At 43.6% G+C, this 25,686-nt stretch overlaps 1 protein-coding gene across 1 annotated transcript in view; it reads left to right on the forward strand.

Moving 5' to 3' along the window:
- LOC126458290 (uncharacterized) overlaps positions 1-25,686 on the forward strand; it is a 148,663-nt gene that overhangs the window by 106,842 nt on the left and 16,135 nt on the right. The window contains exons 8-9 of the mRNA XM_050095261.1: positions 24-213; positions 2,438-2,711. Of these exons, the coding sequence (XP_049951218.1) occupies positions 24-213; positions 2,438-2,711 (464 nt within the window). The remainder of the gene's footprint in view (positions 1-23; positions 214-2,437; positions 2,712-25,686) is intronic.

Here is a 25,686-nt window from a genome sequence, read left to right on the forward strand (position 1 = left end):
TGTTTAATTAAACTTTGTTACAGAGCACCAAGACTGTGGAGCAGTAGTAGTTTGGCATCTATGGGCGATTTACTCATAGTATGTCCCCACACATTTTTGCTAGATGTTCCTGAAACAAGCTGGGTTAATGCCATAGATGTACTGACAAATACAACATATTACCATAAAAAGGGAAAATTTCTGGGTGAAACGTCACATTTATCTTTCATTCAGGTATCTTTTCAAATTTTCACCCAAACAGTGCTTTTTTTCTATGTGGCCTTGTCTTGTTTTCTCTTTTACCTTGTTCACAATTCCTTTCCTCCCAGAATATTTGTTCTATACTTTCAGAATCTGAATTTTTATGTAAAGGACATGGAAAAATATGAAATTTTTGTACTTCCTGCTTAAAGTGCTACTCTTGCATCATTGTGTGTTTTTAATAATGTGCAGCTAATACTAGCCGTTAAAATCAGTCCAGCTTTAAACTGGAGCACTGCTGTGTAAACATTTCATTTTTTATGTCAAAATTGCCATGTCCAAGGAACACATTATGACATTCCCCTTACCTGTTTTGCACTCAGTTTATCACATCTTGAAGCTAATGTCTTGATGTTTTTGAAATAACATGCTGAAAATTGACTTAGAAAGGGTAGTGTCAGGTGATTTATGATGCACAGTAGTTCAGTGGTTGCATGTATTTTAAGTGAATGTGAACATTCACCCCAGAAATTGTCATTAGTTTACCCTGCACTTTCAGCTCCAATGATGTTAAATGGTTAACAACATTCCCAGAATTTTATTTCATAAATGTTATCCTCACTTCACATTATTGTTACCTGTGAGCTTTTGAATTATGGACCAAAAATGCGAAGATGTTAATATTTTAGAAGTGATGTGGCTGTTGATAGCAACATTTTTATTTTCCTTTCTGAAGGAACATTTTAAGATATGATAAAACATGTTTGTATGTTTTGCCATTTGCTATTTCAGTTCCTGCTGAATAAAAGAATGTATGGACACTGAGTTTTGTGCCACAGATAAACTTCACATATGAAATGAGTTTTTCTTGATACTGGTGTTGGTCCTATGACAAATATTTTGCTGTGTTACTGGAGATTTTACATATTGTTATTCTGGTAACATGGCATATTTTAGTTATCAACTATCTGTTTGTGAATTTGTACTTTGTTTTCTACATATTATGTAGTAGGTGCTTTATTATATATTTAGTGCCTGTATATCACATTCATGATATTGGACTTGTCAAAGTACAGAACAGTATAAATTATTACATACCTATATCATGTACAAAATCTTATCATTGGTATCAACACATCTTTATAACAAAACATTATTCTGCTTACATACATAAAGATAGAAGAAAAGCTTGCAAAACCCCTTGATCGATATTACTAAAACTATTAAATACCAGTACTTCAGTTAACTAGACATAGTAACATACAGCACAAAAGCTAGTTGCATAATTTCATACAATACATACATGGATGAAAGAAGTTTGGTTTTATCTAGCTATGGTTGATAATTATGAATTTTTGTTTAGAGAGTTATGAAGTAGATCCACAGATTTGAGCAAAACTCCAGGTATTCATTAATGCTGTAGAAGCTGTTGTTTATTAGTAGATTTTTAGTTCTTTTTCTAATGTATTACTGGTTGGTATTTTCTTGATGCTATCTGGCAATGCACTGTACAGAATTTTTGGTTTGTAAACAGCACTGTCCTGATATTGATTTTCTATGTGCATCCCTACGATAGTCAACCCTGTTCCTTGTTTGATAATGGTGGATCTCACTATTCAAAGGTGAAACTTGATGGCTTTTAATGAAGCATATGCTTCCAAATTTAAATATAGATTGTAAAGTTATGATTTTTAATTCCTGAAAGATACCTCTACATGGTGCCCTGTAAGCAACACCACTTACTAATCTTAAAGCTTTCGTTTGGATCTTAAAAGACTGCTATGCAAAAGAGGTATTTCCCCAGAACACTATTCCATACTTCATTAACTATAAATGTGTGCGTAATAAGCACTAAACACTGTTTCAGTATTGCATCAATCTGTAAGCATTCTTAATATGTAACAGTACTTGCTTAATTTTTTGTTAAGCATTTCTACATGTTTTTCTCATCTTAGATGCTAATCCACCCATAATCCTAAAAATTTTATGTGATTCTTTTGCCGAATTTGGCTGATCGATAATTTGAATTTTACATGTTTCTTACAAATGTTTGTACACCAAGAAGGGATTTCTCATTAATTATTCTAAAAGGTACACATTTTTCTAGATTTTGTTGACTTTCATTTCTTTGTTGTTGTCACTACTGGATTAAATAATTTCTCTTGGGGAAAAAAGTATTGTTTGTATCAAAATGTTAGACACTGTAAGATTTGAGTGACTGTCAAGAGTTTACCTCTGTGCTGTTTTCTCCTCACAGATGTGTCTGAAGTTCTTAGAGGCTGCTGATCATGGAAACTACCTTAAATCTGTAAAAGAACTGATGCATTTGTACTTAATAGCTACACAAGAAGTCCTAGATAAAATTATTCCTGCTGCTGACATTGTGCATGCCAATAAAGCAGCAAATACAACTGAGTCACACAATGTAAAGTTCCATAGTGTGTTTGGAAGAGTAAATGAACAGCTGACAAAAATTGAAGTGCTGAACATGGATGAACATAATCGAACCAAAAGAGAACTAGGATCCTCTGGTAAGAATTTTTCAAAATATTTTGAAACAAAACTAGAGACAATAAATTAGTTTGTTGGAATAGTGTCTACAGTGGTGAATGTAAATGAATAGTTAGTGCGCTATCAGTACCTGACTAGCATGTAACTATTTGCAAAATCTGTCTCACACAGTTTGAACTTGTAATTCATTTCAAAATCTTCTGTTGATCCTAAAAAGAATAAGCATTGAGTCTATGGAATGAGTCAAGATAATCATTAACAAGACACATAGAACATGTAGAACTTAACCAGTACACATTATTAACGAAGTGTGTCTTAACTTTATACTAATATTTGCTGCTACACCAGGTAAATGTAATCTTGTAAATCAACAGGACAGCTGTTAGTTTCAAAAAGCTACTCCACTCTCAGTAATGCAAAATAGTTGTTTTATATCTCATACTGATAACTCACTATTTGAGAGTACAGAGGCATTTCTCAAAGAAAATAGTTACATCTGTAACAGAGACATGTATATGATGCACTAATAATGGTCATGCAGGTTTACAATGAACACTGGTGGTGGTGGTGGTGGTGGTGGTGGTGGTGTCAACAGTCCTCTTGGTGCTGTTGGAGAGAAGTAGCCTATGTGCTGGCACTGGATTTTGTTCTACCTCCTGTTCATCCATAGTAGCACACACTAACTTGTGCAAGCATTCATCAGTCATTTGCATGATATAGACACTCAGTCAACACTTACTAAAAGAGTCAGCAAAAGGCAATGACAGTTCTCCTCAAAGACCTCATCCATGGTGGTAATGTGAAATTCCTACACTTCCCCGATATTAAATTCTTGAGTGTGAGTGTGGGAGGAATGTAATTTTAAAACTAACTACACAGCTAATTAGCATTTTAATCTCTGAATCAAAATATTCAGATAATTTGGGGAAATAGTGGTTGATAAGGTATAGTTTTAATTTTCTTCTGCAATTTCCTACTCAATGGTTCTTATTAAATAGGAGCTGGTTGAATGCCTTTACACAACAGTATCTCAACCCATGACAAGTAAGCAAAGCACACTTAAAAAATCATTTTTGAGTAATGTATGTGATTGTGTAATTCATGCTTCAATTAAGTTGATTTTCATTTTATGAGTAACAAAAATGCAGATTATACTACAAAGTGACTGTAAAGTGAAAATGCAAATAACTTTAAAGAGGTTTCTGGAACATCTGTGGTGATATACTTTCTGCAATGTTTTAATTGCATGCTTCTGCACTTCATATCCCTTTATTTCAGTCATCAGTTATTTTTGTATAGCAAAATTTATCTACTACTCAGCATCTCATTCCCTAATCTAATCCCCCTCAGTATCACCTGATTTGTTTTGACTAACACTCCTTTATCCTTGTTTTGGTTTTCTTTTTATAACCATTGTTCATGACACTAAATTTCCTGTTTGTCTGGGTTTCAAAGTTTGCTGTTTCACAGAATTAAAATATTGTCATATGTCAAAATGTTACTTTTTCAAATTTCTCTTTGGTTGCCTTCACTGCCTGCCCAGTGTTCAGGTTAAGAAATCAGAGATAGGCTACAACTATGTCAAACCCTTCTCAAGTACTGCTTCCCTATTCTATCCTACAGCTGTTATAACTGAAATCTGGTTTCCTTAAAATTTGTAACCTTTGACTTCTTGTATTTTATCTCTGCTGCTGAAAGAATTTGAGCCTCTTACAGTCAATGTTGTCAAACTTTCTTTAAGTATGAAAATGCTATAAATGTAGATTTCTTTTTGAAATTATGGCTAACAAAACTGAAGTTCAGCAATATTAACACTTATCATAGCATGTCTTGTTTACAGCTGTGATCATATCACCATTCTTGAAATCTGAGGGTATCTACCTGTTCATTATCTCCTGCACAACAACAACAACAACAACAACAACAACAACAATGGTTTTATAATGTTTGTGCTTGCAAACATCTTAAGAATTCTGAGGAAATATCCATCCTGGATGTGTAGTTTTTCAGTGCTCCATAAAGTTTCTCATAGTATCACACCTACCATTCCATCTGCATCTACTCTTTCCACAATATAACCTTAAAATTTTCTTTATGTAGCGCTCCTACCTTTCATCCTTACCTTCTTTGCTTGGTACTAGATTGAAATATGATCTCTTCATATTCATACACCTGTTTGCCTGGGGAGAAAAGGTTACTTTAACTTAACTGTAAGTGGCATCTGTGAATCCCATTGCCATGCTGTACACTCGTTCTGCTTTGCCCTTTGCACTTTATCATTCTCACTTCCCAGATATTATATTTCCTTCTTCATTTGTTACGTTTATATTTCCTCTGTTCATCAATAAAATACACACACACACACACACACACACACACACACACACACACACACACACACACACACCACCTTTCCCCCCATGCTGCACATGTTCTTTCCTACCCTCTCCCACCATCCAAATTGGCTAGAGAGTAAGTGTTGCTCTGGCCATGTTGTGGGTGTTCATCTTTTGTGTGTGTATTTGTGTGTCTGAGTGTGTCCTGTGTTAGAAAAACAGCCAGAGATCAAAACCTAGTGAACAGGTTTCTGTTAAGTTTCTCTCTGTGTTACACATCAGTCTGCTATAACCCCCCAGGGGATCCAAAACTCTTTTGTGGATACGTGCGTAGCGAGCACGGGACCCCGAGCTAATGTGGCCTTCCTTCCTTTCCGGGCTGCATACCTTCCCTTTCCACATCCTTCCCCATCCCCCATCTTCGCCCGCCCCCCCCCCCCCCTCACCTCTGGCTCTTTCCTTCCCTTTCTCCCCCTCTGGGAGTGCGGTTTGTGCCTACGTCCGGAGACGGACGCTTGTAAATGTACCGCATTCTTCGCCTTCCTTGCTTGTATGTCTTCATCTTTCTTCGTCCTTCTCTTTTCCTTACCTCTTCTCTTTACTCTTTTCTCCGCTGCGACGTTTGAGACCTCTCTTCTTTCCTTTCCCTGTCTCTTTCTTCCTCCCTGTGCATGCCTGAAGGCCGACCCACGCACTTCCATGCCTAGCCGGTGACGGGGTAACGTGTAATTCCCCGCCCCGGGTAGACAGGTAGGACACATACGTACCCCCTGGTAACGGCCAGGCCCAGGGAGGGGTGATTACCCGAGCTGATACCTTCCGAAAGTGCCGATTGATCCCTCCGTCCGTTTGTCGGGAGGTGTGACCTGAGGTGTGAACAATCACCTAAGGCGGGAGTGCCCTCAGTGAAAGCCCCCACAAGGGAGGAGCGCACCATCGGAGACGCCGGTAATCATGGAGGATTCTTCCGCAATGGTTTCCTCACATTCCACTATGTCTGCTCACAAACGTAAGTTCACTGAGTCTCAGCCACAGACGGTTCTTCCATCGTTGCCACAGTTCCATGTTGTTTCTCGGTCTGACGAAGGTCACGACTTCTCCACGGTCAACCCTTTCATTATTCAGAAAGGTGTCGACGCAATTGCAGGTCCTGCAAAGTCTAGTTCCAGATTATGGAATGGCACCCTGTTGTTAGAAACAAACAGTGCCCTCCAGGCACAAAAATTGCTGCGTACTTCTCTGCTCCACACCTTCCGTGTCCGGGTGGAACCGCATCGTACCTTAAATTCCTCGCGTGGAGTCGTTTATACACGCTCCCTCGATGGATTGTCTGACGAAGAAATTCAGCACTACCTGTCTGACCAGGGCGTAACGGCTGTTCATAGGGTTATGAAAAGGGTTCACACGAACGTCATTCCAACCCGCACTGTCTTCTTGACATTTGACAAAGTTCAACTCCCATCGAAAATCAAAGCAGGCTATGAGATAATTTCCGTTCGCCCTTACGTCCCAAACCCTACGTGTTGCTATCGATGTCGGCGGTTCAATCACACCAGCCAGTCCTGTTCCAATCCGGCCAAATGTGTTACGTGTGGCAAGGATGCCCATGAGGGTGCTTGTCCACCTCCATCACCTCGCTGCATCAACTGTATGGGTGACCACGCTGCTTCCTCTCGAGATTGCCCCGTTTTTAAGGACGAAAAGCTGATCCAGGAAATAAGAGTGAAGGAAAAGGTGTCGACCTTTGCTGTTCGAAAATTATTCGCCAGTTAACAGCCCACTGTGCCTCAGACAGGAAAATACAGCACTGTCCTTGCTTCTCCTCGGCCAACAAAGGAGGCTGCCACGCAGACTTGCGACCTCACCTTTAGTGCCACGGTCGTCAGATCGGCCAGCGCAAAGATTGCCCATTCAACCTCGCCACTTTCGCCTGCCCACTCTCTGGCTCACCCTTCGTCGGGTTCTGCTAAATCTCGAGCCCAAAAGTCAGCCACCAAGACTTCGAAAAAAGATCATACTCGTGAAGATTTTTTACGTACCCCAACTTCACAACCATCAGTTCCTCCTTCATCTAAACATCATACTTCCAAGAAGGCTACAAAGAAACCCAGTTCATCTCCTTCTTTGCCAAGGCGTGTCCCATCTACAGCACCACCTGGCGGAAATTGCCCTCGGCCATCTTCTGTGTCGCCGAGGCGCACTGGTGGTGGCCGATCAACCGGCCGATCACTTGTGGCAGGAGCTGCTCCTGAACAACCTATGGAGCAGGATCTTCTGCCTTCGGCTGAATGCCATTCCATGCTGTCGGTCGCAAGCTCTGAGCAGTCGTTGAGTTGACAGCACTCTTGGTCACGTTCCTCCATTTTCTATTCACCCTATGTCCATTATCCACTGGAATATCCGCGGCATTCGAGCCAATCGGGATGACTTGTCGATCCTCTTACGATCCTACTCGCCAGTCATCTTCTGTCTTCAGAAAACAAAGCTGCGTCCCCATGACCGCTTTGTTCTCCCTCATTTTCAGTCCGTCCGATATGACCTCCCCTCTGTTGAAGGCACTCCAGCCCATGGAGGACTCATGATTCTTCTCCATGATACTCTCCATTATCACCCAATCCCCTTAAACAGTTCCTTCCAAGCTGTCGCCGTCTGTCTTTCCCTTTCTGGATACACGTTCTCTCTTTGTACTGTATACATTCCATCGTCCACACCAATGGCACGAGCTGATCTCCTTCATCTTCTTGGTCAGCTTCCACCCCCCTATTTGCTGGTTGGGGACTTCAATGACCACCACCCACTTTGGGGATCTCCACATCCTTGTCCACGTGGCTCCCTATTGCTAGATGTCTTCCACCAAGCGGATCTAGTTTGCCTCAACACTGGGGTCCCCACATTTTTGTCTGCCTCCACGACAAATTTATCTCATTTGGATCTTGCCGTCGGTACTGTTCCACTAGCTCGGTGCTTCGAATGGTTCGCCCTTGATGATACACACTCGAGTGACCACTTTCCATGTGTCCTTAGACTGCAGCCTCAACTGCCATACATGCGCCCGCGACGCTGGAAGTTTTCCCAAGCCGATTGGACACTTTTTTCGTCTCTAGCGACATTCGATGACCGTCGCTTTCCCAGCGTCGACGATGAGGTCACACATATTACCGACGTTATTCTTACAGCTGCGGAACGTTCAATACCACGCACCTCCGAATTGCCCCGGTGCCCCCCAGTTCCTTGGTGGAACGAGGCATGCCGTGACTAAATACGTGAGCGGTGACGTGCTCTTCGCATTTTCCGTCACCATCCTACTTTGGCCAACTGTATCTGCTATAAGCAGCTCCGTGCGCGATGCCGTCGCGTCATATGCGAAAGCAAGAAGGCAAGCTGGAAATTCTTTATTAGCTCATTTAACACCTTCACTCCCTCCTCGGAAGTTTGGAGTCGGCTTCGACGGGTCTCAGGCGCGCCTAGTTTCTCCCCGGTCTCTGCGCTCACTGTCGCGGATGATACCTTAGTGGACCCCGTTGCAATTTCTAACTCATTGGGTCAGCACTTTGCTGAGATTTCGAGCTCTTCCAATTACCCGCCAGCATTTCTCCCAAAGAAATGTGCAGCGGAAGTGCGACCTCTTGCTTTATCCTCTCAAAATCGCGAAAGCTACAATACTGTTTTCTCCATGCGGGAACTCCAACATGCCCTCTCTTCTTCTCGCTCCTCCGCCCCAGGACTGGATGGTATCCATGTCCAAATGTTGCTGCATTTATCCACCCATAGTCTGTGTTTCCTCCTTCGCCTTTATAATCGAATTTGGACCGACAGTACTTTTCCCAGACAATGGCGGGAAGCTATCGTCGTTCCCGTTCCGAAACCTGGAAAGGACAAACATCTCCCCTCTAGCTATCGCCCCATTTCTCTCACGAGTAGTGTCTGTAAGGTTGTGGAGCGTATGGTGAATTACCGTTTAGCTTGGTGGCTGGAATCCCGCAGTCTTTTAACACCTGCCCAATGCGGATTCCAAAAGCATCGTTCTGCAGTTGACCATCTTGTTGCTCTCTCCACTTATATCATGAACAATTTTCTCCGAAAACGCCAAACGGTAGCAATATTTTTTGATCTGGAGAGAGCATACGATACCTGTTGGAGGACAGGCATCATCCGCACACTGTTCTCTTGGGGCTTTAGAGGCCGGCTACCCCTTTTTCTTCGCGAATTTATGGCAGAGCGCACATTTAGGGTGCGGGTGAACACTACTCTCTCCCGTACTTTCTCCCAAGAAAACGGGGTACCCCAGGGCTCCGTGCTGAGTGTTGTACTTTTTGCCATCGCCATAAATCCAATTATGGATTGTCTCCTTCCTGATGTCTCGGGCTCCCTCTTTGTGGACGATTTTGCGATCTACTACAGCTCTAAATGGACAAGCCTTCTTGAACGATGTCTTCAAGGATGTCTCGATCGCCTCCACTCTTGGAGCATCGAAACCGGCTTCCGTTTTTCTCCCAGTAAGACCGTTTGTGTTAATTTTTGGCGACGTAAGGAGTTTCTTCCACCCTCCTTACATCTAGGACCTGTCAACCTTCCGTTTTCAGACGTTGCTAAATTCTTGGGTCTTATGTTTGACAGAAAACTGTGCTGGTCCTCCCACGTTTCCTATCTTTCGGCTCGCTGTCTGCGATCCCTCAACACCCTCCGTGTCTTGAATGGTACCTCTTGGGGAGCGGACCGAGTGGTCCTTCTCCGCCTTTATCGCGCCTTAGTGCGCTCGAAATTGGACTATGGAAGCATAGTCTACTCCTCTGCTCGGCCGTCTATTCTTCGGCGTCTCGACTCTATCCACCATCGTGGATTACGTTTAGTGTCTGGAGCTTTTTACACCAGCCCTGTGGAAAGCCTTTATGCTGAGACTGCTGAACCTCCGCTGTCCAATCGGCGAGCAGTCCTTCTGAGTCGTTATCCTAGCCATCTGTCTTCCATGCCTGCTAATCCAGCCCATGACATTTTTTTCGACGCCTCCTTTGATGTAGGGTATGCAGGCCGCCCCCTCCTCCCTACTACCACCGGGAGTCCGCTTTCGTCAACTGCTCCATTCTCTTTCCTTCCACTTTCCTAAAACCTTCTTGACAACTTGGGGTACAGCACCGCCTTGGCTCTGTCCCCGGATCTGCCTGCTCAGAGACCTTTGTCGATTTCCCAAGGATGGTACCCCTTCACTTGTTTATCGTCGGGTATTTGCTGCTCTATGTGCACAAATGACGGAAGCCACATTTATTTACACCGACGGCTCGAAAACATCGTTAGGTGTAGGGAGTGCCTATATTGTTGGCGACACACCAAATCACTTTCGGCTTCCCGACCAGTGTTCGGTTTATACTGCGGAGCTTTACGCTGTTCTCCAGGCTGTCCACTACATCCGCCGCCATCAGCGGATACAGTACATTATCTGCTCAGATTCTCTCAGCTCTTTCCTCAGTCTCCAAGCTCTTTACCCTGTGCACCCTCTGGTCCACCGGATTCAGGACTGTCTGCGCTTGCTCCACCTGGGGGGCGTCTCGGTGGCATTCCTCTGGCTCCCGGGACACGCTGGTATCTGTGGGAATGAGGCGGCCGATATAGCGGCCAAGGCTGCAGTCTCTCTTCCTCGGCCAGCTATTCAGTCGATTCCCTTCACCGATCTATGGAGCATTTTATGTCGCAGAGTTGTTCGTTTATGGCACGCGCATTGGTCGACACTTCCCCATAATAAATTGCGGGACGTCAAAGCTCTTCCTTGTGCTTGGACCTCTTCCTCCTGAACGCGTCGTCGGGAGGAGATAATTTTAACTAGACTTCGGATAGGGCACTGTCTTTTTAGCCATCGACATCTTTTAAGTGGCGATCCTCCCCCACTCTGTCCCCACTGCTCTCAGCTGTGGACGGTAAGACACCTTTTAATTGAGTGCCCCTATTTTAATCCGTTACGCTCCCGTCTACAGCTATCGCCTGATATATCGTCGATTTTAGCAGATGACACACGCTCAGCCGATCGCGTTCTCGAATTTATTAGTGCCAGTGAAATGACGTCAGTCATTTGAAGCTTTTTTTGGGGACAACAAACCTCTATCTGTAGTGGATTTTTAAGCCTTCCTTCTGCTTTTAGTTTCTCAAATTTTATGACTTTCATTCCCATTGCTGCTGGTTTCCATTTCCGGTTTTTTATTGTTTCCTAAGTGACGGACCGGGCGCTAATGACCATAGCAGTTTTGCGCCCTAAAGCCAAACACACACAAAAAAAAAACAAAAAAAAAAAAAGTGTGCTATAAGTGGTTGGTTACATAAATTTTGTGCAAGGTATTAGATTAAAACAGCAGCTCAATTGCATACAGGGAAGAGGAATGGCTTCATAAGAGGAACTTGCAGGAAGTAGTCTGTAGTGGCTGCTTTTGCCAATAGATGTACAATTGAATTTTTCCACATCCTTGTAAGGATGACAGAAATAATGATGTATGTATGAACGATGCACAGATACAAAGAGGACACACATTTTCAATTAACTGTAGGAGCAGATTGTCAGGTGGCAGCAGCAGCAGCAGCCAGCCTTGACAGAAGCAGCAACAGGGAAGTAACCAATTTTGTGACTTTTGTACCTAACCAGGAGTGAATTGTATAATTTCATCTGTGTACTTCAATAGTTCAGTTTCTTGAGTTTGTGTGTTAGTTTAACATCTAATAACGCAATCCATATGCTTTCATTTGTGTGAGAAAGTAAACAGATTTTGTGATGTATTAAAAGTTCCAAATCAGGAGTGAACGATTTAGTCTTGCCTGAGTGCTTCGGTAATTCAGTTTTCAAATCTCCATGTATTAGTCTAATTTATTAGACACTGTTCTTGCACCTTCATCAGGGCCTACAGGAGAGTTCTGCAGCATGTGTCAATGGTCCATTTTTCTGAGTAGTGAAGTTTTCCACATTATTTTTTAGTATGAATAGGTACTGACTGTCGTGCACGGATGAGAGCAGAGTTGGTGACACTTCACTGTTGGCTCCAGGCTGTGATGGCTTCGGTTACACAGCTTGAAGCTGCAGTGGATGGATATCACTGTTGTGGACTGGCCATGGGGATCCAGCGGATGTCAATCATGTCTGAGTCCTCTGATTGGTCCTCATCAGTGGCCAGCTGAGTTACTGCTTGCACTGAGGTGGACCCCTCACCTGTGACTGAGTGGGAGGTCATGTGGGGGCATGGCAGGTGGTGAAAAACTGCATGTAAGGCCTCCCCAGTTAGTCTGACAAACAGGTTCCAAGTGCTGTCTGTGGCTGACAGTTGCTCAGCCAGATGCAGTTGCCTGTCCTGTTTCAGAGGAAACCTCTCAGCCTGCAAGATCAGGGCAGTCACAGAGGGATGGGATTATTGGTAGCTGGGAGCTCCAATGTTAGGCATGTTAAAGGGCTCCTTAGAGATGCGGCTGCCACGGAGGGGAAGGAAGCCAATGTGCACTCGGTGTGCATACCTGGTGGAGTCATTCCAGATGTGGAATGTGTACTTCTGGATGCCATGAAGAGCTCAGGGTGCAGCCAACTGCAGGTGGTGCCTCACATTGGTACAATGTGTGTTGCTTTGGATCGGAAGAGATTCTCTCTGGTTTTGAGCAGCTAACAGAAGTGGTAAAGGCTGCCAGTCTTGCTTGTGAGATGAAAGCAGATCTTGCCATTTGCAGTAGTCGACAGGACTGATTGCGGACTTCTGGTGCAGAGCCAAGTGGACGGTCTGAATCAGAGGCTCAGATGGTTCTGCAACCATGTAGCCTGCAGATTCCTTGACTTGTGCCATAGGGTGGTCAGGTTTCAGGTTCTGTCGAATAGATCTGGCATCGATTATACGCAGGAGGTGGCTACGAGGGTAGCAGTGGCTGTGTAGCATGGAGTGGGCAGTTTTTTATGTTAGAGGGTCTCAGGAAAACACGAGAGCTTCAGTCACAAAGGGTGCAGGCTGAACATAGGAAGAAGGAACCATCAGTATAACAGCTGTAAATTTTTGTAGCTGTGTTGGGAAAGCACCAGAGCTCAAAGTGCTTATAGATAGCTAGGATGCTCAAATTGTTATAGGCACTGAAAGCCAGCTAAAGCTGGAGATAAGTTCAGCTGAATTTTTTGTGAAAAATCTGGCAGTGTTCTGAAAAGTAAGGCTAAACACAGTTGGCAGTGGCATGCTTGTTGTTGTCAGTGGTAGTTTATATTGTCACAAAACTGAAGTATATAGTTTCTGTGAGTTAGTATGGGCAGTGGGCATTCTTGGTAACAGGAATAAAATTATAATTCAATCCTTCTACTGACCTCCCAATTCAGATGATACAGTTGCTGAAAGGTTCAAAGAAAACTTGAATGATTTCACACAAAACCCGACATACAATTACAGTTGGTGGTGACTTTAATTTCCCTCAATATGTTGGTGAAAATACATATTTAATTCCAGAGGTACACACACATCATCATACAAAATTAGGCTAAATGCATTCTCTGAAAGTTATTTTGAGCAGTTAGTTCATGAGCTCATGCTAACAGTAAATGGTTCTGAAAACACACTTGACCACTTAGCAACAAATAATCCTGAACTAATAATGAGCACCAAAATGAATACAGGGATTAATGAACACAGGGTTGTTATAGCAAGATTGAATATTGTAACCCCCAAAATCCTACAAAAATGAAGGAAAAATATGTTGTTGTTGTTGTTGTTGTTGTGGTCTTCAGTCCTGAGACTGGTTTGATGCAGCTCTCCATGCTACTCTATCCTGTGCAAGCTTCTTCATCTCCCAGTACCTACTGCAACCTACATCCTTCTGAATCTGCTTAGTGTATTCATCTCTTGGTCTCCCTCTACGATTTTTACCCTCCACGCTGCCCTCCAATACTAAATTGGTGATCCCTTGATGCCTCAGAACATGTCCTACCAACCGATCCCTTCTTCTGGTCAAGTTGTGCCACAAACTTCTCTTCTCCCCAATCCTATTCAATACTTCCTCATTAGTTATGTGATCTACCCATCTAATCTTCAGCATTCTTCTGTAGCACCACATTTCAAAAGCTTCTATTCTCTTCTTGTCCAAACTATTTACCGTCCATGTTTCACTTCCATACATGGCTACACTCCATACGAATACTTTCAGAAATGACTTCCTGACACTTAAATCAATACTGGATGTTAACAAATTTCTCTTCTTCAGAAACGCTTTCCTTGCCATTGCCAGCCTACATTTTATATCCTCTCTACTTCGACCATCATCAGTTATTTTGCTACCCAAATAGCAAAACTCCTTTACTACTTTAAGTGCCTCATTTCCTAATCTAATTCCCTCAGCATCACCCGACTTAATTAGACTACATTCCATTATCCTAGTTTTGCTTTTGTTGATGTTCATCTTATATCCTCCTTTCAAGACACTGTCCATTCCATTCAACTGCTCTTCAAAGTCCTTTGCTGTCTCTGACAGAATTACAATGTCATCGGCGAACCTCAAAGTTTTTATTTCTTCTCCATGAATTTTAATACCTACTCCGAATTTTTCTTTTGTTTCCTTTACTGCTTGCTCAATATACAGATTGAACAACATCGGGGAGAGGCTACAAGCCTGTCTCACTCCCTTCCCAACCACTGCTTCCCTTTCATGTCCCTCGACTCTCATAACTGCCATCTGGTTTCTGTACAAATTGTAAATAGCCTTTCGCTCCCTGTATTTTACCCCTGCCACCTTTAGAATTTGAAAGAGAGTATTCCAGTCAACATTGTCAAAAGCTTTCTCTAAGTCTACAAATGCTAGAAATGTGGGTTTGCCTTTCCTTAATCTTTCTTCTAAGATAAGTCGTAAGGTCAGTATTGCCTCACGTGTTCCAGTGTTTCTACGGAATCCAAACTGATCTTCCCCGAGGGTGGCTCCTACTAGTTTTTCCATTCGTCTGTAAAGAATTCGTGTTAGTATTTTGCAGCTGTGACTTATTAAGCTGATAGTTCGGTAATTTTCACATCTGTCAACACCTGCTTTCTTTGGGATTGGAATTATTATATTCTTCTTGAAGTCTGAGGGTATTTCGCCTGTTTCATACATCTTGCTCACCAGATGGTAGAGTTTTGTCAGGACTGGCTCTCCCACGGCCGTCAGTAGTTCCAATGGAATATTGTCTACTCCGGGGGCCTTGTTTCGATTCAGGTCTTTCAGTGCTCTGTCAAACTCTTCACGCAGTATCATATCTCCCATTTCATCTTCATCTACATCCTCTTCCATTTCCATAATATTGTCCTCAAGTACATCGTCCTTGTATAGACCCTCTATATACTCCTTCCACCTTTCTGCTTTCCCTTCTTTGCTTAGAACTGGGTTTCCATCTGAGCTCTTGATATTCATACAAGTCGTTCTCTTATCTCCAAAGGTCTCTTTAATTTTCCTGTAGGCAGTATCTATCTTACCCCTAGTGAGATAGGCCTCTACATCCTTACATTTGTCCTCTAGCCATCCCTGCTTAGCCATTTTGCACTTCCTGTCGATCTCATTTTTGAGACGTTTGTATTCCTTTTTGCCTGTTTCACTTACTGCATTTTTATATTTTCTCCTTTCATCAATTAAATTCAATATTTCTTCTGTTACCCAAGGATTTCTACTAGCCCTCGTCTTTTTACCTACTTCATCCTCTGCTGCCTTCACTACTTCATCCCTCAAAGCTACCCATTCTTCTTCTACTGTATTTATTTCCCCCATTCCTGTCCATTGCTCCCTTATGCTCTCCCTGAATCTCTGTACAACCTCTGGTTCTTTTAGTTTATCCAGGTCCCATCTCCTTAAATTCCCACCTTTTTGCAGTTTCTTCAGTTTTAATCTACAGGTCATAACCAATAGATTGTGGTCAGAGTCCACATCTGCTCCTGGAAATGTCTTACAATTTAAAACCTGGTTCCTAAATCTCTGTCTTACCATTATATAATCTATCTGATACCTTTTAGTATCTCCAGGGTTCTTCCATGTATACAACCTTCTTTCATGATTCTTAAACCAAGTGTTAGTTATGATTATGTTGTGCTCTGTGCAAAATTCTACCAGGCGGCTTCCTCTTTCATTTCTGTCCCCCAATCCATATTCACCTACTATGTTTCCTTCTCTCCCTTTTCCTACACTCGAATTCCAGTCACCCATGACTATTAAATTTTCGTCTCCCTTCACAATCTGAATAATTTCTTTTATTTCATCATACATTTCTTCAATTTCTTCAATTTCTTCATCATCTGCAGAGCTAGTTGGCATATAAACTTGTACTACTGTAGTAGGCGTGGGCTTCGTATCTATCTTGGCCACAATAATGCGTTCACTATGCTGTTTGTAGTAGCTTACCCGCATTCCTATTTTCCTATTCATTATTAAACCTACTCCTGCATTACCCCTATTTGATTTTGTGTTTATAACCCTGTAGTCACCTGACCAGAAGTCTTGTTCCTCCTGCCACCGAACTTCACTAATTCCCACTATATCCAACTTCAACCTATCCATTTCCCTTTTTAAATTTTCTAACCTACCTGCCCGATTAAGGGATCTGACATTCCACGCTCCGATCCGTAGAACGCCAGTTTTCTTTCTCCTGATAACGACATCCTCTTGAGTAGTCCCCACCCGGAGATCCGAATGGGGGACTATTTTACCTCCGGAATATTTTACCCAAGAGGACGCCATCATCATGTAATCATACAGTAAAGCTGCATGTCCTCGGGAAAAATTACGGCTGTAGTTTCCCCTTGCTTTCAGCCGTTCGCAGTACCAGCACAGCAAGGCCGTTTTGGTTATTGTTACAAGGCCAGATCAGTCAATCATCCAGACTGTTGCCCTTGCAACTACTGAAAAGGCTGCTGCCCCTCTTCAGGAACCACACGTTTGTCTGGCCTCTCAACAGATACCCCTCCGTTGTGGTTGCACCTACGGTACGGCTATCTGTATCGCTGAGGCACGCAAGCCTCCCCACCAACGGCAAGGTCCATGGTTCATGGGGGGGGAAAAATATACCTATTCAAAAAAGCAGATAAATATTCACATGACATCTTTCTGAGAAAATCTCCAATTCTTCCAAATTAACAATGTAAGTGTAGACCAGATGGATGTGGCTTGAATTCAGAGAAATAGTATAAGCAGCAATTGATTTATACCAGATAAATTAACAAATAATGGAGCTGGTCCTCCAAGATACACAAAACGGGTCAGAACACTGTTGCAGAAACAACAAAAAGACAGACCAAATTTAAACTGACACAAAATCTCAAAGATTGGTGATCTTTTACCAAAGCTCAATATTTAGCATGGACTTAAATGCAAGATGCTGATAATAGCTTCCACAATGAAACCTGGTAGAAAATCCAAAGTGATTCTGGCTGGATGTGAAGTATGCTAGTGGCAAGAAACAATGAAAGCCTTCTCTAAGTCACAGCAATGGAAATAAAACTGATGACAGTGCTGCCAATGCAGAGTTACTAAACACAGCCTTGCAAAATTTCTTCGCCAAAGAAGGTGAAATAAATATTCCAGAATTTGAATCGGAAACATTTGCCAACATCAGTAATGTCAAAGTAGATGTCCTTGGAGTAGTGAAGCAACTTACATCACTTAACAAAAGCAAGTTTTCCTGTCCAGACTGTACGCCAGTCAGGTTCCTTTCATATTATGCTGTTAAAATAGCTCCATACTTAACAGCCTCATGCAGGCCTCCACTCAATGAATGATCCACACCCAAATACTGGAAAGTTGCACAGGTCATATCAATATTCAAGAAAAGTTGTAGGAGTAAGCCACTAAATTAAGGCCCATATCATTGTCAATATGCAGCAGGAGTTTGGAACATATTTTGTGTTCAAACATTATGTATTACCTTGAAGAGAATAGTCTGTTGACACACAGTCAACACAGATTTAGAAAACATAATTCTTGTGAAACACAATTAGCTCTTCATTCCCATGAAGTGTTGAGTGGTATTGACAAGGGATTTCAAATTGATTCCATATTTCTGCATTTCCACAAGGCTTTTGACACTGTACCACATGAGCATCTTGTACTGAAATTGTGTACTTACATCTCAGTTACGTGACTGGATTTGTGATTTCCTGTCAGGGAGGTCACAGTTCTAGTAATTGATGGAAAGTCATTGTATAAAAGAGATGTGATTTCTGGCATTCTCCAAGGTAGTGTTGTAGGCCCTTAGCTGTTCCTCGTCTATATAAAAGTTTCAGGAGACAATCTGAGCAGCCATTGTTGTGGCGTAACAAGACAGCTACGCCACACTGAAGTAGCCAAAAGGCACGCGTATATCTCACGTAGGCTAGATAGAGGTCTGAAACAGGATACGTAAGGAATGGTAGCAAGAAAAGTACATCGCTGCTATAATACTTAACTTTTAATCCATAATTTGTGTACAGCATTCCTTGATGATACAAGTGAGACTCTATCTTAAAATGGTTAATGGCACCTTGCTAGGTCGTAGCCATTGACTTAGCTGAAGGCTATTCTATCTATCTGCTCAGCTAATGAGCGATGCTTCGTCCATGTAGTCGCTAGCAATGTCGTCCGTACAACTGGGGCGAGTGCTATCCCGTATCTCGAGACCTGCCTTGTGGTGGTGCTCGGTCTACGATCACACAGTGGCGACACGCGGGTCCGACATGTACTAAATGGACCGCGGCCGATTTAAACTACCACCTAGCAAGTGTGGTGTCTGGCGGTGACACCACATTCTTCCCCCGCAAATCGGTGAACGGTCATGTTATAAGGCTTCCGCCCGCTGTGGGGAGGACCCCATGTTGACGTATGCGATGAGGTGGGGAGCCTAACAACAGGCAAGGCTGTGCCACCCGCACCCGGCCATTCGGTCCGAGGGGAGCTAGGAAACGCCTGAAAACCTAGTCCAGGGTGCACGTCAACATGCGGTGTATGCGCCCGTAAAGACAGGAGGGGCCGAAGGGTCGACCTCCATTGCGTCGGGGTACCCGACGCGCGATGACGTCATGTGGTCCGGAGCGGGCAAGAGTTCCATGGTGGTGGACGGCTGGTCATGGGAAGCGATCGGCGGCGCGTGACCCAGGGAGGCGCTTGGCGGCTGCAGCGAAGCGTCGAATGCGGGCGGCGCCTGCGGGAGAACAGGCGGCAGCGGCGGCGGCTGCGGCGGCGCGTCGCCTTGGGGCAAAATGGAAGGCATCGTCGGTAACACCTGGGGATGAGGCGAGCCAGTAGATGGGTCCCCAGGGCGCTGACTGGACGGCACCGTCGCTGAAAGCAGACGGGGAGCGGCAGAACCCGTGCGATGACAGAGGCGCAGCTGATTGAGATGCCAACGCACCTCACCAGAGGCCCCCAAAACCAAATACATCGCGCGGCCGAGGCAGCGAAGAATGCGCCCTGCGAGCCAATGCCGTGAACCTCGATAGTTGCGATAGAATACAACGTCGCCTGGAGCAAAAGCAGAAGTCTGCCGCTGCACAGGAACCTGATGCGGCAGATGCAGCAAAGACATCAAGGTTCGATGAGGACGACCGTGGAGCAACTCAGCCGGCGAGCGACCATCTCGGGGCTGAGAGCGATACGATGACAAAAAGAGCAACAACGCGTCCTCCCGAGAATGCGACTCTTTCAACTTTAACATCCGTGACTTGAAAGTCCGGACCAATCGTTCAGCGGCACCGTTTGACTGAGGCAAAAACGGCGCGGATGTCAGATGTTGAATACCATTGGCCTGGCAGAATGACTGAAATTCTGCGGACATGAATTGTGGGCCATTGTCGGAAACAATAGTCTGTGGAAGACCTTCAATGCAAAAGATAGCAGACAACGCTTGGATAGTGGCAGATGACGTCATGGAAGACATCCGGACAACAAAAGGAAAATTACTGAAGGCATCTACCAGAACCAACCATCGAGCATTCCAGAATGGACCAGCAAAATCGATGTGCAAGCGTTGCCAAGGGGAAGTGGCTTTTGGCCATGCAAAGACTTTCCGCGGTGGTGCGGATTGTTGTTCAGCACACGCCATGCAAGAAGAACACACATTCGTAATCGCAGCATCGATTCCGAACCAAGTACAGTGCTGACGAGCAAGTTGTTTCGTTCGCACTATATCCCAATGTCCTTGGTGAAGAAGCCGTAAAACAGAGGACTGTAACGAACGTGGGACCACGACTCTGGACTGATAATTATCAGAACGCAACAACAAAACACCACGTCGAACAAAAAGTCTCTCCTTGTGAGCAAAAAATCGGCAAACCAACGGATCCTCGATCCGTGACTTTGACAAGGGCCATTGCGTAGCAACAAAACGCAAAACTGTAGCAAGGACAGGGTCAGCAGCTGTGGCTGTAGCTACACGACGAAAATCAATCGGAAACGATTCGACCACTTCATCGGTTTCCGAATCAATGAACATGGAAGCAAGTTCAGAAGAATCAAATGCTCTATCCTCAGCAACAGGCAAACGGGACAATGCATCGGCGTTTCCGTGCTTAGCAGTGGACCGGTACAAGATATCGTAGCGGTACTGCGAGAGGAAAATAGACCAGCGAATGAATTTCTGCGCTGTACGCGGAGGTACAGGCTTGTTCGGATGAAAAAGCGATGTCAAAGGTTTGTGGTCTGTGATGATGGTAAAGTGACGACCATACAAGAAATCATGAAACTTAGTAACACCAAACACGAGAGCCAAAGCTTCTTTCTCTATCTGCGAGTAATTTCTTTGCGCAGACGAGAGCAATTTGGACGCAAAGTCAATAGGGCGATCATGCGAGCCAACTTTGTGCGCAAGCACTGCACCGATCCCGAAATCCGAAGCATCTACCATCAACAAAAGGGGTTTCTGGGGATCGAATGGCGTAAGGCAAGTATTTGAAAGCAACGCCGATTTCAACTGGCGAAAGGCGCGTTCGCATTCCGTCGTCCAGACGAACGGAACACCCTTACGGCGTAAGCTATGAAGCGGAGCTGAAATGGAAGAGGCATTGCGGAGAAAGCGATGATAATAGTTAATTTTACCCAACACACTCTGTAGCTGCTTCATATTCTGTGGCGAAGGCAAATCTTGTATGGCACGGAGGTGCTCTGGACTCGGATGTATGCCTTGGGCACTGATGACATGTCCCAGATATGGTAAGTCACGAGCAAAAAACACACATTTGTCCTTCCGCAAGCGAAGACCATTTTGTCGCAATACCTGAAATAATGTTCGTAGGTGTGCTAAATGCTCGTCTGCTGTCTTTCCGGAGATCACAATATCGTCCAGATAGTTCGCAGCAGTAGGGACCGACGCACAAACAGTTTGTAAATATTGCTGAAACAATGCAGGGGCGGATGCACACCCGAATGGCAGTCTTTTGAATCGGTACAAACCAAGATGCGTGTTAACCACCAAGACGCGCTGGGATTCGGCGTCCACTGGGATTTGCAAGTTCGCATCTGCTAGGTCCAACTTCGAAAAGTATTTATCCGGGCACAGTTTATCAAAATTATCTTCTGGGCGGGGTAAGGGAAAAGTTGCAATCACGAGTTGTGGATTCACTGTTGCCTTGAAGTCCACACAGTCTCAGTTTTCCGGAAGGTTTTGGCGAAATTACTAAGGGTGAGGCCCAGAGAGAAGCTTGCACATGTTCAATTACACCTTGTGATTCTAAATCGTTTAATGTTCTTGCGACCTCATCACGCAATGCGTGGGGAACATTGCGCGCTCGGAAAAATTTCGGTTGCGCGTTTACTTTCAGTTCCAAATGTGCTTCATAGTTCTTAGCGCAACCAAGGCCCGGTGCAAAAATGTCTGCAAATTCTTCACACAGACGAGAAACACTGTCTGAAGGCACAGTCTGATTCACTGATAGTACCTGATTTACTATAGACATGTTAAACAATTGAAATAAATCTAAACCAAACAAGTTCACTGCAGTAGAAGAACGAAGAACGTAAAATGACACAAGTTTTGTTTGTCCCTTGTATGTTGCAAGAAGAGTGCACTGTCCTAACACAGGGATCTGCTGTCCTGAATATGTAGTGAGCTTAACAGTTGCGGCATGCAACAGAGGTGTGCCCAGTTGTGTGTACGTGTCACGATTGAGCAATGAAACTGCAGCTCCGGTATCAAGCTGGAATGGTATGACCTTGCCATTAAAGTCCAAATCTACAAAAAGTTTATTGTCCTGCTGACAAGAGCGACTGTTCCGTGCAATTTGAACTGATACAGGTACAGCATCACTTGCTAATTGACGTGATTTCCGGCGACATCGACGCACACTTTTTGTGGGACGAACATAGTCACTGTTAGAGACAGTGACACTGTACGAAGTGGAATTAACTACATGAATGTCCATGGGCGAAGGTCCATGAGCCTGAGTGTCCTTGGTTCGATTCCGGCGCGAAGCAAAGGGACTGGAATGATTGTGATTGTCTGATCTGAGCTTTTTCTGGCAAACACTTTGAACATGTCCTTTCTTATTACAGAAAAAGCAAATAGCTTGGCGTGACGGGCAATTTTCACGCAAATGTCTAGTTGCACACCGCGGGCATGATTTCACTGCATTTGTGTGCTGGCGCGGCACACTTGGTTTAGAGCATGGCGGCAGCTGCGGGGACGTGCGCGAGGGCAGTTTACTGGGCCGTGCAGCGCGCCCGGCGGGCCGGTTAATGTTACGCACGGCTGGCGAAGTTGCAAATGATTCCTGAGCAAAGTCAAGCGTGTCCTGTCTATCCAATATGTCTATCACTTGCTGAAGGGAGGGATTAACTAGTTTCAAAATTTGCTCCCGTAGGCGAACATCAGAAACGTTCTGTGCTATTGCATCACGTACCATTGTATCTGAATAAGGGCGTCCACATTCACACTCAAAAGCACAATCCCTTGTAAGGCCTTGCAATGTTGCAACTCACTCCCTATTAGTTTGATTGGCCGTACGTTTTGTACGAAAGAAAGTATACATTTTTGCAACTACATTAACTGTTTCTTTGAAATAGGCGTCCAATGCCGACAAAATTTCTTCGTAGGACAGAGTTGCTACGTCGCTTCGGGGAAATAATTTCACTATCACACAGTACGTTTGCACCCCTACACACGACAATAAATGAGGCTGCCACTCGTTACCTTGAATTCTGTAGGCAGCGAGATGAAATCCAAACTGGCGTGACCACTCGGTCCAAGATTCTTGCGCCGCATCAAAATTGCGAAACGGCAGTGCAACTGCATGTTGTGGCGGCGGTAGCGGTGAAGCGGCGGCTGCCGCATCGTGTTGCAGTGCACGTTGACCCTGGACGAGCTGTCCCAGGGCATCCAATAATGCCTGCATCTGCTGATTCTGCAAGCGATAAAATTCGGACAGTACATCTGGCGAAGCCATGACACAAGTAAATGTGAGCAATTAGAAAGAACAAGACCATTTCCGTTGACTCGTCGCCAACTGTTCTGGCGTAACAAGACAGCTACGCCACACTGAAGTAGCCAAAAGGCACGCGTATATCTCACGTAGGCTAGATAGAGGTCTGAAACAGGATACGTAATGAATGGTAGCAAGAAAAGTATGTAGCTGCTATAATACTTAACTTTTAATCCATAATTTGTGTACAGCATTCCTTGATGATACAAGTGAGACTCTATCTTAAAATGGTTAATGGCGCCTTGCTAGGTCGTAGCCATTGACTTAGCTGAAGGCTATTCTATCTATCTGCTCGGCTAATGAGCGATGCTTCGCCCATGTAGTCGCTAGCAATGTTGTCCGTACAACTGGGGCGAGTGCTATCCCGTATCTCGAGACCTGCCTTGTGGTGGCGCTCGGTCTGCGATCACACAGTGGCAACACGCGGGTCCGACATGTACTAAATGGACCGCGGCCGATTTAAACTACCACCTAGCAAGTGTGGTGTCTGGCGGTGACACCACAGCCATCTTGCAGATGATGCTGTCATTTTTTGAGTAGTAGTCATCAGAAGATCAAAACAAATTGCAAAACAGATTTACCAAAGATATCTGTATGGTGCAAAAATTGGCAATTGACCCTAAATAACAGAAAGTATGAGGTCATACACAGTAGTGCTAAAAGGAATCCGTTGAACTTCAGTTACATGATAAATCAGTCAAATCTAAAGGCCTTAAATTCAACTAAATACCTAGGAATTACAATTATGAACAACTTAAAGTGGAAGGAACACACAGAAAATGTTGTGGGGAAGGCTAACCAAAGACTGCATTTTATTGGCAGGACACTTGGAAAATGCAACAAATCTACTAAAGAGATTGCCTGTATTATGCTTGTCCGTCTTCTTAGAATACTGCTGCATGGTGTGGGATCCATACCAGATAGGATTGACGGAGTTCATGGAGAAAGTTCAAAGGAGGACACAACGTTTTTTACTATTGTGAAACAGGGGAGAGTGTGTCACTGAAATGATACAGGATTTGGGCAGGACATTATTAAAATAAAGGTTTTTTTGTTGCAGCAGAATCTTCTCATGAAATTTCAATCACAAATTTCCTCCTTTGAATGCAAAAATATTTTGTTGAAGCCAACCTACACAGTGGGAAATGATCATCACAATAAAATAAGGGAAATAACAGCTTGCACGGAAAGATATAGGTGTTGGTTTTTTCTGTACACTGTAAGAGATTGGAATAATAGGGAATTATTGTGAAGGTGGTTCGATGAACCGTCTGCCAGGCTCTTGAATGTCATTTGCAGAGTATCATTGTAGATGCTGTTTTAGAGTATCACGCTGATGTAGTTTTGTCTTCCATTGTACTATAACTTTTACATTCTCCATTCAGCCCATGAATTCCAGCAGTGTATAATGTTCTGAGAAAAATGAATTTTTATGCAATAAAAATGAAACACTGAAAATGAGGTATAAATTTTATGTTTACTTTGTTGCTTCTTACATGTCATTTAATGTACTGAAAATGCTTTCTAGTTGTAACTTGGTTTTCTTTACAAATAAAGTGTTAATGATCTCAGTACTCAGTGTTAGATTTCATTCATTGTTATATACCTTGCTGAAACTGCTACAGACTGGATCATACATCCACTGATACATAGTTCCTCATACTAGTTAATTTCTAGGCAAAGTCTGAAAGAGTAGTTTGTCCAACAATAATGGAAATTCATGGGTGGAATATTACTAAAAATAAGGGAAAGGCAATCACTTTCCTATAACAAACTGATGTGTGAGGCACGGAGAAACACAACAGAAAACAGTATTCACACTAGCCTTTTGAGTTCTGTCACTTTCTGTAACAAAATTACATCCATTTGCACACAACCACACACACCCTAACTCATCAGGTGATGAACATTTGGGTGGCTTTGGTTGTGTGGATCTCTTTACTAGAAAAGGAGCATTAGCTGAAAAGCTAGTGTGAATACTGTTTTCTGTTATGTTTTTCTATGTTTCACACGTGTGGTATGAGTGTCTTTTCCCCCTTATTATATATAGGGTACTTTACCTGACTGTTAACAATATGTAAGTCTTTTTTCAATGGGCTGCTCAACACCACCTCTGTGGTGATTAGCAATCTAGCTTTTCCTTGTTTCATATCCCTGTCCAATTAAAAAAAAAATTCCAGTTTCCCTAAATCACTTGCACCAAATGATGGTATGTATTTTATGAAATGGCTGTATTTTCTTCCAATCCTTCCCCATTTTAGGGTTGTGCT

The sequence above is a fragment of the Schistocerca serialis genome, chromosome 1 (genome assembly GCF_023864345.2).
Source record: "Schistocerca serialis cubense isolate TAMUIC-IGC-003099 chromosome 1, iqSchSeri2.2, whole genome shotgun sequence".
Lineage (NCBI taxonomy): Eukaryota > Metazoa > Arthropoda > Insecta > Orthoptera > Acrididae > Schistocerca > Schistocerca serialis.